The sequence below is a fragment of the Ambystoma mexicanum genome, chromosome 14 (assembly GCF_040938575.1).
Source record: "Ambystoma mexicanum isolate Mex_15411 chromosome 14, UKY_AmexF1_1, whole genome shotgun sequence".
In the NCBI taxonomy this organism is placed as follows: domain Eukaryota; kingdom Metazoa; phylum Chordata; class Amphibia; order Caudata; family Ambystomatidae; genus Ambystoma; species Ambystoma mexicanum.
The window spans coordinates 206,113,108-206,128,417 of record NC_090940.1 but is presented as its reverse complement, the minus strand read 5'-3'; the positions used below and the strand labels follow the sequence as shown (position 1 = coordinate 206,128,417).

Below are 15,310 nucleotides of genomic sequence, written 5' to 3'. Positions count from 1 at the left end.
CTGAAAGTGAGATTCGCCAATTGCAAACCTCGGGTACTTTCTGTGTTTGAGATGGATTGGCACATGAAAGTAAGCATCCTCAAGGTCTAATGATCCCAGCCAGTCCTGAAGTTGAAGAGCCTGAAGGATTTGAGAAAGGGTCACCATCTTTAACTTGTCCTTCCTGAGGAACTTGTTCAAGTTTCTTGAGTCCAAGATGGGTCTCAATCCTCCGTCTTTTTTGGCGATGAGAAAATAGGGTGGGGGCAGGAAGGGGGGGGGGGCGGGAAGGGAGAGGCAACACCCTTGTTCCTCTCCGCTTCAGGTACATGTTCTATTGCACCTTTCTCTAGCAGGGTTAAAATCTCCTGCACAAGGAGCGGGTCTGGAACTTTTGCAGAATTGTCTCCCATTGGATGATTTTTATGTCTTTCATGAAAAGGAAGGCAGTACCATGGGTCACTATCTCTAGTGCCCAGGCATCCGACGTAATGCCCCGCCATTATTCCAGATACTGAGTGATTCTGCCTCCCACCGGGGTTTTGTGGGTTAAGACCTCAAAGTGGCTTTGCAGCGGCTGCAACTGTCGCTGAGGAGGTAGTAGCCGCTGCTGTGGCTGATCTAGCGCCTCTCCCTTTTCCACCACGAAAGGGTTTTCTCTGTTTGCCTCTCTGACTGGGCTGCCCCCTTTTCCAAAAGAGGAACAGAAGCGAAAAGGGCGACTCTTCCAGGAAGATGAGCCTGCGTAAGAGTGTTGTTGAGGTTGCCTTATAGCAGCGCGGAGTGACTTTGCTCCCGCTTTTGAGGACTGCAGCTTCTCCAAGCTCTCGCCTGCCTTGCTGCCAAACAACCTCAAGCCGTCAAAAGGCATATTGAGTAATCTAGACTGCACATCAGATTTCCCTAGCTATGCGAATCTACGCATGACCGCGCTAGAAGCCATGCACCTGCTTATACTATCTGCAGTGTCCAGGAAAGTGTCCTTTCCATCCCTTACTATCGCCAGGAAACCATTCTGTTCCTCATCCTCCAGGATGTGATCAGCCGCTGCATTCAAGCAGTCCCACAGGGTGTAAGTAAATCTAGCTAATGTACAAGTCACATTAGTAGATTTAAGGGCCATACTGCCCGAAGTGAACACTTTCCTCGTTCAAGTATGAATCTTTTGATCGTCCCCGTCAGGGGGCATGGAGGGATAAGCTGATTGCTTATTTGCAGTCGCAGCTTGAATCACCAAGCTCTCAGGTGAAAGATGCTTAGACAGATTCTCTGGATCTGAAGGTCTGGACTTTCCCACACATTTTTTATTTATAGCTTGTACAGATTCTGGGATTTCCCAATTTGCCATAACTCTCTTTTGTAGAGATGTGGAAAGGAAGGATCGGGTCCTTCTGAGGTCCTTCATCAATAATATCTGTCATATCATCCTGGTCATAACTCTGGGACACTGTCTTCCACCCTATAAAATCGATCACTCTACCCATGATGTTCCTATACCCAGATTCTGCATGTTCAGTAGGGTCTGGCTTTTCAAATTCTACCTCAGGTGAGCAGAGATATAGGAAAAAGTATGAGTCCAAGCTACCCCACCCTTAGGGCGCTATGGTAAATGTTGACACACCAACAGGAAGGTTAATGTAGCATAATTAGACTACACTCATATCGGCACACATGAAATTAAAACAAAGTTTATTCTAAAACAGAAGGTAAAAAAGGGTGACAGCAAGCAGAATACCAACAAAATAGTGTATGCATAAGTATTTAGAGTTCATATTTTGATTCACAGCATTTAATACAGAGCATAGATTTTGAGCCATGGATTAGAAGCATAGCCCATATCACAAGGAGAACTGTTATGTGTTTGTAGTTCGGAAGGGGGTGTCTGGTCTGGGACGCAATCATTTAATGTCGTGAGTCGCCTAGAGGTTCCGAACTGTCATCAGTACGCGTTAAAGTTGATTGATATCAGGGTGTGGAAACATCAGGCAAATGCTTCACCAATCGACCATCGTCTAAAGAAACAGGACAACAAATGAGGAGGAGTGCTAAAGTAGAGAGGATGCCGTTTAAAAATCAGCAGCTCGTAAGTGGGAATAAGGGTGCGAGTGTCAACATACCAGAGGGTAGTACGTGGAGGGCGCCTATGGGATGAACACAGAACGATGGTGTAGTTTTCTTAATTCAGTCCTGCAAAAAGTCAGGTAACCATTTAAGGTCAGGATAATATGTGGGTAAGTGCTGGACAAAAAACACACCAGGCACCTGTAGTTTCGTATCCACAAGGGTCATGGATCCGAGGGGGCTTCTGCACAGAGGCACAGTGTAGTTCGAGAAAGCCCCTAGGAAAGACAACAGAGTATATTAAAAGGTGCTCCTTTCTAAACACAGTGAGACATGTATATAGAGTGTTATATTTGCAACAGTTAGTAGCACTTACCCTAGGTAGAGTATCTAGTGCATAAAGAGTAAACGAGATGTGCACTAGTACTGCAGGCAGTAATGTTTCAAACTTGTCATGGGAGACCGGGCATAGTAGTGGCGCTTTTCTGCCCATGCACGATCATCCGGGTGGTGTTCCTAGTCAAACGGATTTATAAATGTGTGTTTATATCTATATGATCTTTTAACCATGCATTGGTCAGACCGGCTTATAATTATATGCGCAATTAGTAATACATGTATCTACAAGTGCACAAATACACGGTACATAGACAGCCTTGAGCGACTTGTACAGGAAAAGGCTGATATCTGCATTCGTTATACGGTCGGGTCTTCTCAGCACAGGGCCGTCGTGTGTTTGCGCAAAGATAACTGAAAACTGACTATATGGTATCAAAATAACAGGGCGAGAGCAAGACTTACTTGGAAAGCGGTGTCGCCACTGGAAAAAACGAGAGATGTCTGCTCCGTGCGTTTTGGTTTCACGTAGAGACAACAATATTGCTATGGCAACAGACGCATTAAGTAGAGTGCTGTGTTGCGTATTGGCGCATGCGTGATGAGGGACCGACAACTTGCTACGGGCAGGTCGGGTGCCAAGCTAGTTATTGCCAAATGAACCATTCTGGAGGAAATTAAATCAGCTCTTGTATTTTAAGCCTCGGAGATTTAGCGTGTACAGCCTCGAGGCAAGATTTTCTACTTGGCTCTCCCGAGTCTTTTAGTCTTTTTGCAGACAAAAGACTCCTCTCCCACCGCTAGCTTACCTTGGCGTTCCTTAAGAGCCTTGTTCGACATCGCCTGACACGAACCGCACTCGTCGACCCGATGGTCGGGGCTGAGGCACCAAAGGCAGTTGCGGTTAGGATCCGAAATGGACATATTCCTTCCGCACTTCAGACACTTTTTAAACCCTGTCTTGGGTGTTGTCGGAGTTGAGGATGAAGACATTTTTAATGAGAGAACTGACACGCCGTTTCGAAACACGCAGCAGAAGCTCGGAAAAACGGAACCGAGACCAACGGGCGTGGCTCGAGCCCTTTATACGACAGATGACGTCGACACTCAACGGCAGCCCTCGAGGGACTAAAGCTACGTGGCCTCGAGCACAGCGCCCTCCGGCGAATTTTTTTTCCCGAAGAAGCAGCAAGCTGGCAGATTATGTCTAAGATGAGGAATACGTGGGAGGACACAATCCATTCGAAACCCGAGAGACATGGCTGGAGCCCTGGGACAGCAGTAGTACACAAACAAGATGTTTGAGACTGTAAAAATAGGCAGGAGCTGTTAGGACTGATTTTCTATACTATGGCCTGGTGGACAGATGTATAGAAGGCCAACCTATATTTTGACAGGGACAACTCTGGGGAGCTGTAGCCAAACCAGTTCAGGTAGCAGTGACAGGCGGTCTAGTCTAAGTTCTTCAGACGTGGTGAGCTTATAAAGGGTCAATGAGTTCACACAATAGGAATCACAAATTACACTTAGACAGGATGTATACAAATACAATTATCATTTACTGGCCAAACACTACACAGAAAAATGACTGGCAGGTAGAGCTATCACACAACACTAGAAAAATAGATTACATATAAACATTCACTTATCAGAAGGCATAATACACATCACAAACTATACATTCACTTATATCAGAAGGCATAAAATACATCAAAGGAAAGGTAAGGTAAGGTTATATTATACACTAACTTAAACAGCCCAGCCCTAGGTGCTCTGGGGCCTTTTGCCCAATAGTTCAGGTAAAGTTCCACAGATTATGAAAGGCAGGAAAAAATGCAGGTAGGGTCTATGCGGGTCAAATGAAGGTTTCCAATTGTGAGAGCTCAAGTTAAAACGAGCTAACAGAAGTAGCCCCAACTTTCAGAAGTCTTGCATGAGCAAGCAATGGAAAAGCCAATATTGTTAGAATAAGCTTATTATAAAGGCAGCACACAGTTTTGGGGGCACGTAAGAACCACTGTAACTCATCCCCCATACTCAGATTCTTCATAAGACTTGGCAGGTTGCTGGAAGAAGGTCCAAACTCGCTTTTCCCGCTGTCAGCCTCTGCCCTCGATTCATACGGGTTGCAGGTTCTAACAGCTCTACGGTTTGTGCCTTTGGCTGGTGCAAGGACTCTCGAGTGAAGAACTTGGTAGAAAATGATGCAGCACCCCTCTCAGGACTGGCCTTGACGCAGGTAAGCAGTTTTGGACGGTGGTCACCGTAGCACGGCGACACAAAGGGCCTCAAGTGCCGCAGTTAGACTTTCCCTCCTATCTCGGGTCCACTTGATGCTTGGACGCCGACATTTCACAGAGGTAGGTCGTGTATGGCAAGCTGGGGATCCCCAAAGTTCCAGGTCGGAACTCGGACCGGTGACATCAGCAGCACGGTAGCCAAATCTCGGAGCCGGTCAGCCACAGGACGGTCCCTGGACACTTCCGAAGGCTTTTCTTTGCAGGATACTGAGCAGACGTCAGGAATAGAGGTTTCCTCCACTCCCAGGGTCAAAGCTCTTTGGCAGGACTGCTAAAGATCTTCAGCAAGACAGGGCTTCTCCTGGACAGCAGCAAAAGTTGGTAGCCAGGCCTCCTTCCGACGGGTATCCAGTTTCTTCGCAGGTCTAACAGCTGGATAGAAGTCTTGACTCCTTCATGTTTTTCCAGGATCTCAAGCTACTGCTTTTCTGGGCACTGTAAGTCCTTATAAGGATTTTCCTGACCTCACAGGCCAGGAAGGCTAAAGAACAAGATGGCCAAAGGACAAGCGAAAAACCATGTGGCACGGCCATGTTTGGAAACTAGTCCCAGTTAGTAACTAAACACAGTAAGGCTCAAACGAAAAGTCCCAAACAAATAGGGAAAAGTCACTGCTGCCACCAGCTTATCCTTTTAGCACACCTAGAGTAACCAAAAATCCTCTGAGTGTCAGTCTAGGGCAAAACAAAAAGTGTACCCCATTGTATTTCAGTGTAAGCTGCATTGTACAATGATAAGAAGTTATAAAAAGTTACCACAAGTGATACCACAAGTGATAAAGTAACTACAAGTAGCAACACTGACACCACCAAGGGAAACAATGTTTCCCAGTACTGAAGGCTTCACATGCTCATGAATATTCCCCGTCGTCAGGCCGGGAATCCTCGGTATAGAAAAAAATCAGTATCAGTTTCGTTTCTAATCTGTCTTTCTTAGTAGTAATCAATCACTATTCTCTGGGTCATACTGCCCCCATCCAATGACTGCCCTCTCCCTAAGCCCCGCCTCTGGCAGCCATCCTCAGATTTGGTAGCACGTAAAGTGGCAGTATGACCAAGTGAAGAGCCGCAGAGGGGTAGGCGGGAGGGTTCGCATGTGAATCCATGCCAGACCCATGCTGGAGAACAACAGTTACAGATAAGTAACTTGTTCCTTCTCCAGCATGGGTCTGGCATGGATTCACATGCTCATGAATAAGAGAATACATAGCAGTACACACATGCACAACCACGGGAGGTGGCAACAGGCTCAACATTAAGCAATACAACAACTCAACATTAAGCATCTCTTACCTCCTCACCAGGCTCACCTTAAGCGAACAGGTTGCGCAGCACTGCTTGGCCGACCCTGGACTCCTCCCTGGAATCCCGATCGACGCAGTAGAATCTTGTGAAGGTGTGCGTCGACCTCCACGTCGCAGCCCTGCAGATGTCCAGCAGGGGCACACCAGGCAGGAACGCCGTAGTAGCAGCGATCGCTCTGGTCGAATGGGCTCTCGGACAGCGGTCGGTTTGCCAACCGGTGACAGTGCATGATGCAGCCGGGGAGCCATCTGGAAATGGAAGTCTTCGAGAGAGCCTTCCCTTGATTCACAGTCCCAAAGTTCACAAACAGCTGTGATGTCTTCCGAAAACTCTTTGTGCGGTCCACGTAGAACTTCAGCGCTCTAGCTACGTCCAGCGAGTGCAGAGTCCTTTCAGCCGGCGACGAAGGAGACGGGAAGAAAACTGGCAACACCAAGGGTTTGTTGAGGTGGAAGTCTGATGGCACCTTGGGCATGAAGGAGGGGTGCGTCCTCAGCACCACCCTTGTGTCGTGAAACGTCAAGTATGGCGGCTTGCAAGATAGGGCCTGGATCTCTCCCACTCGTCATGCGGAGGTGATGGCCACGAAAAACGCCGTCTTCCACGACAGAAACTTCAACGGTGCCGAATGCATAGGCTCAAATGGGGGCCCCATGAGCCTGGTCAGCACCACGTTGAGCTCCCACGCCGGGGCAGGGGCCTTCACCGGCGGGAATGATCGGAACAATCCTTCCATAAATTCCTTCACCAGTCGATGAGACCACAATGACGCCCGTCCCATAGTTCTGGTGTATCGTGAGATGGCGGCCAGATGTATCTTGATGGAAGCGTGAGCTAGTCCAGCCTTGGCCAATGACAGTAGGTACGGCAATTCTTGGGGGGCCGTAATCCGCAGAGGGTTAATCTTCTGTGCACGGCACCAGACAGAGAACCTCTTCCATTTATGTCCGTAGCACTTGAGAGTTGAGGACGCCCTGGCCTTTGCAAGAACCTCTCTGCAGTCGGCCGGGATGTCGTACCCTCCAAACTCCAGTGCTGCAGGAGCCAGACCTACAAGTTCAGCGACTCCGGGTCACGATGAAGAATGGTGCCTCCTTCTCTGGAGAGAAGGTCTGCGTCCGTCGGCAGCTTGACTGGTGTGGACGTTGACAAGTCCAGAAGGTCTGGGAACCAGATCTGTCTCGGCCACGCCAGTGCGACGAGGATCATCCTGCACCGGGACCTCTTGAGCTGGTTGATGAGCCGGAGCAGCAACGGCAGCGGAGGGAACGCATAAAGAAATAGGCCGTCCCAGGGGAACGAGAAAGCATCGCCCATGCTCCTCGGCTGGCGGAACCTGCTGGCGAACCTCCGGCACTTGGAATTCGTCACCGAGAGATCGATTTGGGGTTCGCCCCATCGTCGGAAGATTCGATCCACTTGATCCTGGCGTAGTTCCCACTAGTGGCACGAGCGCAGCTCTCTGCTGAGTGAGTCGGCGATCGTGTTTTTTTATTCCTGCCAGATGAAGAGGCACCAGAAACATCCCTTGGGCAACGGCCAAATGCCACAGATCCTGGGCTTCCTTGGATAGGGCCGGGGATCTGGTTCCGCCCTGCTTCCGGATGTAGAACATCGTGGTGGTGTTGTCGGTGAAGATCCTCACCACCTTGCCCTTGAGGGACGTAAGAAAAGACCTGAGGGCCCAGAACACTGCGCCGAGCTCCAAGATGTTGATGTGGAGTGACTTCTCCTCCGGGAGCCAAAGTCCTCTCGCGTGAAGATCTCCGGAGTGCGCTCCCCAACCTTCCAGGGAGGCGTCCGTCGTCACCTGGTGAGCTGGGGTCTGAAAGTCCGTGCCCGCCGACAGATGAGAGCGGGTACCCCACCACCGGATCGCCTGACGGAACGTCTCGGAGAGGGATCCTTGTCCTCGAAGCTGCCCGTCGACTGGACCCAGCGGGCGTCGAGGAACTCTTGTAAGGGGCGCATCCGAAGCCTGCAAAGGCGCACCAGATAAATGCAGGAGGACATCATCCCGAGGAGGAACTTGATAGATCTTACCCTGGCCATGTCTGTGGCCAGCAGACGCTGCACCTTGCCCAGAATGGTCCTGGTCCTTTCCTCCGATGGTGAGGTAAGCCGCGCCACTGTGTCGAGCTTGGCTCCCAGAAACAGGGCGACTTGCGACAGAACCAGGTGGGATTTTGGAAAGTTGATGGAGAATCCCAGGTCCGTGAGCAGCTGGACGGTCTTCGCAGTGTGCTCCACGGCAAGCTCCCTTGTCCTTGCCCGGATGAGCCAGTCGTCCAGGTAGGGGTAGACGTGGATCCCCTGTAGCCGCAGCCGCGCCACCAACGGTGCAAGGCACTTGGTGAACACCCTGGGTGCCGACTTCAATCCGAACGGGAGGGCCTTGAACTGGTAGTGCCGCCCTTGGACCACGAGCCTGAGGAACTTTCGGTGTCTTTTTAGAATGGGGATGTGGAAGTACGCATCCTCCAAGTCCAACGACGACAGGCAATCGCCCTCCTCCAGCTGTCCCAGCACGTGCTGGAGGGGCACCATCCGGAACTTCTGTGCCTTGATGTACTTGTTCATTCGTCGCAGGTCCAGGATGGGGCGCCATCCTCCTGTCTTCTTTTTTACGAGGAAGTACCTTGAGTAAACTCCGGAGCCCCGAAGCCTCTTTGGGACGAGCTCGATGGCACCCTTCTTGAGCATCGCCCTTTCTTCCAACAGTAGTTGAGAGACGTGATTTTCCTTCCTGGCCACGGGTGGAACGCGAGGGCACTTCTTCTGAAACTCGAGGGCGTGCCCTTGGGCCAGGGCATCCAGCACCCAACAGTCGGTGGAGATGGACTCCCACACGCTGACGAACCTCGCCAGCCGGCCTCCCACTGGGGTGCTTTGGCAGGGGCCCGACCCCACGGTCGTTTCAATCTTGTTTGGAGGCCGCCTTGCCTCCTTGGCCTCCCTGTCGACGACGGGCACCACCTGACTTGCTGCGTCCCCTGTAGGCTTCCTGGGACGAAGATCTTGCCGCATGGCGGTACGTGGAGGAGCCACTGCCGGATCCCTTGGAGGCACCTTGTCTGCCTCCGGAGCTCCGAAAGGACGACCGTCATTGTTGGAGCACTCCCAGTGCCTGGGCAGTCTCGGTGGCAGTCTTGATGGCCTGAAGGGACTCATCAACCACCTTCCCAAACAGGTTGTTCCCGTCGAAGGGCATGTCCAAAACCTTGGTTTGTACGTCCTGGCGGAAAACCATTGCCTTGAGCCATCCTCGTCATCTCAGGCAAACGCTGTTGCCCAACTGACGGAAACCGGTGTCGGCGATGTCCGTTGCCACCGTGATGGCATGGTCCGAAGCAATCTCACCTTCCTGTAGGATTTCAAGGGCCTCAGCCCTTTTGGCGTCCGGAAGGAAGTCCAACAGAGCAGTAATTTTGAACCACAACTCCCTGTCGTAGCGGGCTACGATAGCCAGGGCGTTGGCCGCCTTGATAGTCATCGCTGCGGATGAGATGATCCTTCGTCCCATCGTGTCCAGCTTCCTGCCCTCCCCGTCCGGCAGGGACGTTGATGTCGAGGCCGATGCCCCCCCCCCAGCTTTCTTCTTTGCCGCCGCCGAGACGACCGAATCCGGGGTAGTTTGCGCCCGAAGGCACAAGGGGGCAGCGTCAGGGACCCGGTACTTCTTCTCGTAACGGTCCCTCTTTGCCGGCGCTGCGGAAGGGTTCTTGAGGAGGGCGAGCCCCTCATCCCAGATGTCATCAAGAAGTGGTACGGTGAGGACCATCTTCCTTTTAGCCTCGCCGTTGGTAAAGGAACCCTTCCTTCTTCTCTTCTGGGCAGAGCGTGAAGAGCTCGGATGCCCTGGAAATCATGGCATGAAAGGATCCAATCTCGTCGGGGGGGGACGCCCGAGCAGGGGGCGACGGGGGACACGTCCCGTCGTCGCCTCCATCGTCATCTGTACCGGTCGTAGCCGTGTCCGTGCCTGTATCATCCCCTTGGGTAGTAGACCGGGGGGAAGGCAGAGCAGGCCGCAGAGGTGGGAGAGGTGGCGTAGGATGCGTCGTCCTCCTCTTATGCGGTGGACTTTCCAAAGGTCCTGGCTCCGGTTCCCCCGTCGGGTCTGGCTCTGGTACCTCCGTCGGGGGGAGGGGCAACCTTGTCCTTATCTCCGAGCATAAGGACTGAATCGCTGACAAAATGGCTGCGGAAGTGTCCTGCGGCGCCGGAAACGACAGGCGCGAGGGCTCTTGAGGAACCTCGTCGGCGACACAGTTGCTCTCGTCGTCGCCCTCGTCGGGATCCCTCCCGATGAGCTGGGCCTCTTCCACGACTTCGATGAGCTCTTCAGAGGTCGTGTCCGTATCCACGATGGCCACCTGCCCCCTCCCCCACCTTTTCCAACGAGGACTTCGTAGGGGTCTTCTCAATGGACCTGAAATACGACTCCCTCCGCGGTGGCAGGGAGACTCTGGGTCCTGAGGTCGCCTCCACAGGCTGAGCCAGGGACGCTGCAACATCCTCAATCGAGGTCTTAGCAGGGTGAATTAAGGCCATCGTCACCTTCTGTACGCCTGGGGCCTTCACCTTGGGGGGATGGTCCGAGCCTCGCTCCCCCTCTGCCGGAATCTTCGAGATCGACCGGGGCCTCTCCAGAAGCTTCGCCGGGTTCTCGGACTTCCTCTTACCCGAGCCAGAGCGTTGGCTCGTGGTTGATGGCGCCGGGGAGGATGCGCCCTGCCTGGCAGCCAAGGAGCCCGACCGTTCGGCGCTCCCGGTGCCCGCGGACTTGGCCTTTTGTTGGGCCCCCGTCGCCGGGGCGCCTTCACAGGACTTAGAAGACCGCTCGGACTTCTTTTTCTTCTTCTCCCCGACGTGCTCTTCTCTTCCAGCCAGTTGGCGAGACGGAGGTGGCGATCCTTCATGGTCCACTCCAACATGTTCCCACAAAACGCACAGTCCTTCTCTGTGTGCGTCTTGTCCTCATGGAGACAGTAGAGGCGTAACGAATGCTCGTCCTCCTTGAAAACATTCTGAAGCTGGCATCCGGGGCAGGTCCTGAACAGCTTCTCTGGCGTCGAGCTTCCTTTCTCCTGGGCCATGTCCGGGGTAGGCCTCGGAACTTCTGGAATCCTCCAAAAGCGTAACTCGCCGAAATCTTCACCCTTGAGGGGTGTAGAAAACTCCGAAACGGATCCCCGTTGATCGGATGTAGAAACGGTGGAGCTTGAGGCACTATTTAACCGAAAAATTAGAAAAATCTCCTGAAAAAGCGCAAAAACGCAGCAAAAGCTCGAGAGCTACAGCACGAGGACTCCCAACACTTGAACGTGCGGTAAAAATCTGAGGATGGCTGCCAGAGGCGGGGCGTAGGGAGAGGGCAGTCATTGGCTGGGGGCAGTATGACCCAGAGACCAGTGATTGGTTACTACTAAGAAAGACAGATCAGAAACGAATACTGATTTTTTCTATGCCGAGGATTCCCGGCCTGACGACGGGGAATATTCATGAGCATGTGAATCCATACCAGACCCCATGATGGAGAACTGTCAGTTTCCCCCATAACATATGAGCAAAGGCCAGTGCAGTGAATCTTAAGACTTCACTGTACTGCAAAAAGAGCAGGTCAGCATCAAAAGCAAAAAGTTTGGGGGTCCATAAAGATGGAAGGAACGGTGCAGTAAAGAGAAATATTTCCTAACAGGGGCCTATTGTAATGAGACACGGGAGGGGTCAAAAGCCAGCAGCCATCCCCTTCATTGGGCAAGGCCCATAACTATTTCTTGGTGGTTATAGTTTGATTAGTAGGGAGAGACAGTAGGTTTGAATAGGTGATTTAATCGCTGGAAATAGTTTCATAAACTCTATATATTTTTAAGCCACTATCCAACACTTTCCCCAAATATTCTAGGACTGCATTTTGCACCAGTCCTAAAATATGTTGGAAAGGGGGTTTGGTGCCTTAAAAAAATATATAGTTTCCCCCTCTTATGTTATTTCCAGCGATGAAAACCCATATAACCGTGTTCCCAACCTATCAAACGAAGGTGCTCGTCAGTCATCTGTGAATGTCCCCAAGAAGAAGCCACAGTCCATAGCTAATCCACAACTGACCCTACCACTATTCTAACAAGTAAAGACAGGAGAATGACCGTCTTCTCATGGGCTTTGCTTATTGCAAACTACTATTCTTGACTCTCTTTAATAGGTGTTCATTAAGTAGTCTTTTGCGACTTCCTTAATCAGTTTGTGTAACTCTCAAGATTCTATTAGACTCTAGTCCTTTCTCAAATATTGGTTTCTTTTACATTGGATGAATACTTTGATTCGGATTAATGGGTTTTGCATAACATTGGTTCCCTGTTTGGGATTGGACTTCCGGTGATGATAATTCACTTCTTTCCTGAACAGTCCTCCACGTGCTTTACTAACTTTGGGGTTTATTTATATTTCAACTCATTGAATTAGCTTTCCCTTAGCGCCCCCTTTCCTTTTCCAGTAAAGGGGTACCTCCTTCCCAGGGTAGTGATATCGTTCCAGACTCTACAATTCTCCCTCTTGGGACTTTCTTCTCGTCATCTTAATTCAAATACAATACTCTGCCCATCTACCCAGGCGTTTGTCTCGTATTTCTACTTTCTCTCTCAACATGTATTGCATTCGGCTTTCTCTCATTATCATTCCACTCAATGTCCATGTTTTGCTCTCATCTATTCGGGTGGAAAAAGTCCATCTGAACAACAGCATTAGCAGCGCATGTGAAAAATAAAATGCGCCAATCACGCAAGGCAAAGTATTTAAAAGTCGGTTTAACAGAAAACATCAACGGTACCAATGTATAGATACACTACTAAGCAGATAAACGGACTCTCACCATTTCTGTGCGTGAGCATCTCCCTCAGCTCTTCATGATCACATGGATGAGTAAACTCAAACACGCTCTGGCCAGTCAGATCAAACTGTTAGAAAATAAAGACATTATTTTAAACAAGTTACAAACAAATGGATGTCACCAGCTTTATATCGCCACACTACCCCATTACCTGAGTGAGTCCCATGCACTTGTTGACATTATCAGAAAGATAAATCATGTCTCCATCCTCTGTGAGAACCAGGACAAACCCTTCAAGAGCTTTCAAGTAGAAACAGTTCAGTTGTTTGTCCAGTTCATTTTCTGCTACCGCTTCACCTACAATAATAAGAAGTTGTATTATCTTAACATTGTCAGAGTTGGGATGTTTTGTGAAAAATACAATGCAGATATCAGCTTTACGTGCAAGAATCAGATGAGGAAAAAAATCGTGTAAATCCTCAAATTCACAGGTCTGTCTGGAAACATTGTAAAACTCACTTCTCCAACTTTTATACTGCAAAATGTCTTGATAATACCATTGTCGAATGGGCAAGGGGGAATTTTGGAATATTGCACTAAGATGGCGCTTGCCAAAAGGACATCAACTTGAACTATTTTTATATACAATTAGTACAACCGGATGACACATTTTAGCAACCCCCAATCAAGATTTTAGGTATACTAGAAGGCAAAGCAAGACCAAACAAATTATTAAGAGAAAGTGTGACAAGTCGAATGTCCAATCACATGAATAGTCCACGTGGACTTCTAATATGTACAAATTTAGCAATGTCTAACCTGAATATCAAGCCATTGTTTTGCACATTTCAGAAAGATAATTAGTTTGTAAGAGCTTGCAGTTTATGTAAGGAAGGCATGGTATCAAAGTAAGACAGACACAAGTGACAACAGTTCAAGGGTGTTAATTGAACTTTATCAAGGGGGTGATAAACATCTATCTAACCGTAAATCTAAGATGGGAGCAAGCTACGACCATGAAAATAATGATAATGCAGTCCAATGCCGTCCAAAAGGGTCTATACTAAAAATACCTATTGCCAAAACCTTACAGCCAAGTTACAAATAGTGTGGGGTAATGTTCGTGAAAAAGATAAGTGTTCACAAAATGATAAGTCAGGATGTTCAGGCGGTTGGTCTCCCTTCCCCACCTTTTCAGCACGGGACAAGGGGGTTCACTCGGGCATAGCACACGCTTGGGCTTCTCCAGCATGAGGACTCTGTTCCTTTACAAGCATCAGGGCCTTTTATGCCCAAGTCTCTTAAGTTATCAAAAGTCTCTTTCTTCAGAGGGCCTGATGTATCAAACAAACGAAAAGTTATTGTCCAAGTAGTCACATAAGGAGATGGATCCCCCTCATCTGGGCTCAGATCCCTTTTGTACCACAAGCTTTTCTTGGGCGACTCACTCTTCACCCCGGATCCCCCTCAGATGCGTTCAGATCCCCTTTTCACAATTAGCCTCCCTCAGCCGGGCTCGGACCAATTACAGTTCGTATAGCAATCAAAGACTTTCGAATGTGCAGAGGGTTTGGATTGACCTGTTGCAGGACCACTTCGATTTGACAGCTCCCAATTTTTACACTCTCAGTTGGATGCCTAACTGAGTCCTAACGAATGAGCGCCGGAATACTCTATATGGAATCTACCTTGGTTTCAAAAGTTCAATCACTTCTTAGATATTCAGTTATATTTGTGAAGCTCCTCACATACACCTTACACTTTGTTCTTTGCAGATTTCTTCATACAATGTTCCCATTTACAACCTTGGTTCCAACACAGGTCTGTTATCAGTCTCCCCAACTCACCGGCTGTGCCGACTTTCCTGTAGTGGCTTTGTTGCAGGAGCCATGAACAGTACCACGGCGGCAATCACTCATCCCTGCCTCAGCTAACGATGCAGGAGAGCGCACCTTTCTGCAGCTTTAATTCCTGGTCTTATGCTTTTTCATATCAAGGGTTCGGGAAAGTAAGTTTTCCGCCTCTGAAAAGGGCAGGGCAATTGCCTCCCTGCAACCCTCTGGTCTTGCTGTCTTTCTCCTCGTGTTAAATCGCCATCTCGGAACTGCTGCTTCCTTGTGTGTTTTGCCTTGCTCAAAGTGTGCTTATGTGCTCTGCCTTTTATCCGTGTAAGGCAGGAAAGGGGATACCTCGTCTCCTGAGTTTACAAAGTGACTGATGAATCAGCGGTAAAGGAGGGAAGGCATAAGCTTTCATGTTGTCCCACAGGATCTCAAGAGCGTCCCCCAAGGAAAACACTGCCAGCCCGTCCTTGGACGCATAAAGAGGAAGTTTGTTCGATGATGTCGGAAAGAGGTCCACCTCTGGAGTGCCCCAAAGCTGAAAAATCTTGAGAACATCGTTGTTCATCTGCCATAAGTAACTCACTGCAGACAAGCGGCTGAGTGCGCCTCATTTTCAGGCATGCAAGAGGTAGAGCCAACACGCAAGTGGCCATGAGG

General features: G+C 49.8%; 1 protein-coding gene across 2 annotated transcripts in view; it reads right to left on the bottom strand.

The window, feature by feature from the left end:
- HIF1A (hypoxia inducible factor 1 subunit alpha) overlaps positions 1 to 15,310 on the bottom strand; it is a 650,717-nt gene that overhangs the window by 538,008 nt on the left and 97,399 nt on the right. For both annotated transcript variants that reach the window (XM_069638929.1, XM_069638928.1), the window contains exons 3-4: positions 13,021 to 13,166; positions 12,852 to 12,936 (exon numbers count right to left, since the gene is read on the bottom strand). In XM_069638929.1, the coding sequence (XP_069495030.1) occupies positions 12,852 to 12,936; positions 13,021 to 13,166 (231 nt within the window). The remainder of the gene's footprint in view (positions 1 to 12,851; positions 12,937 to 13,020; positions 13,167 to 15,310) is intronic.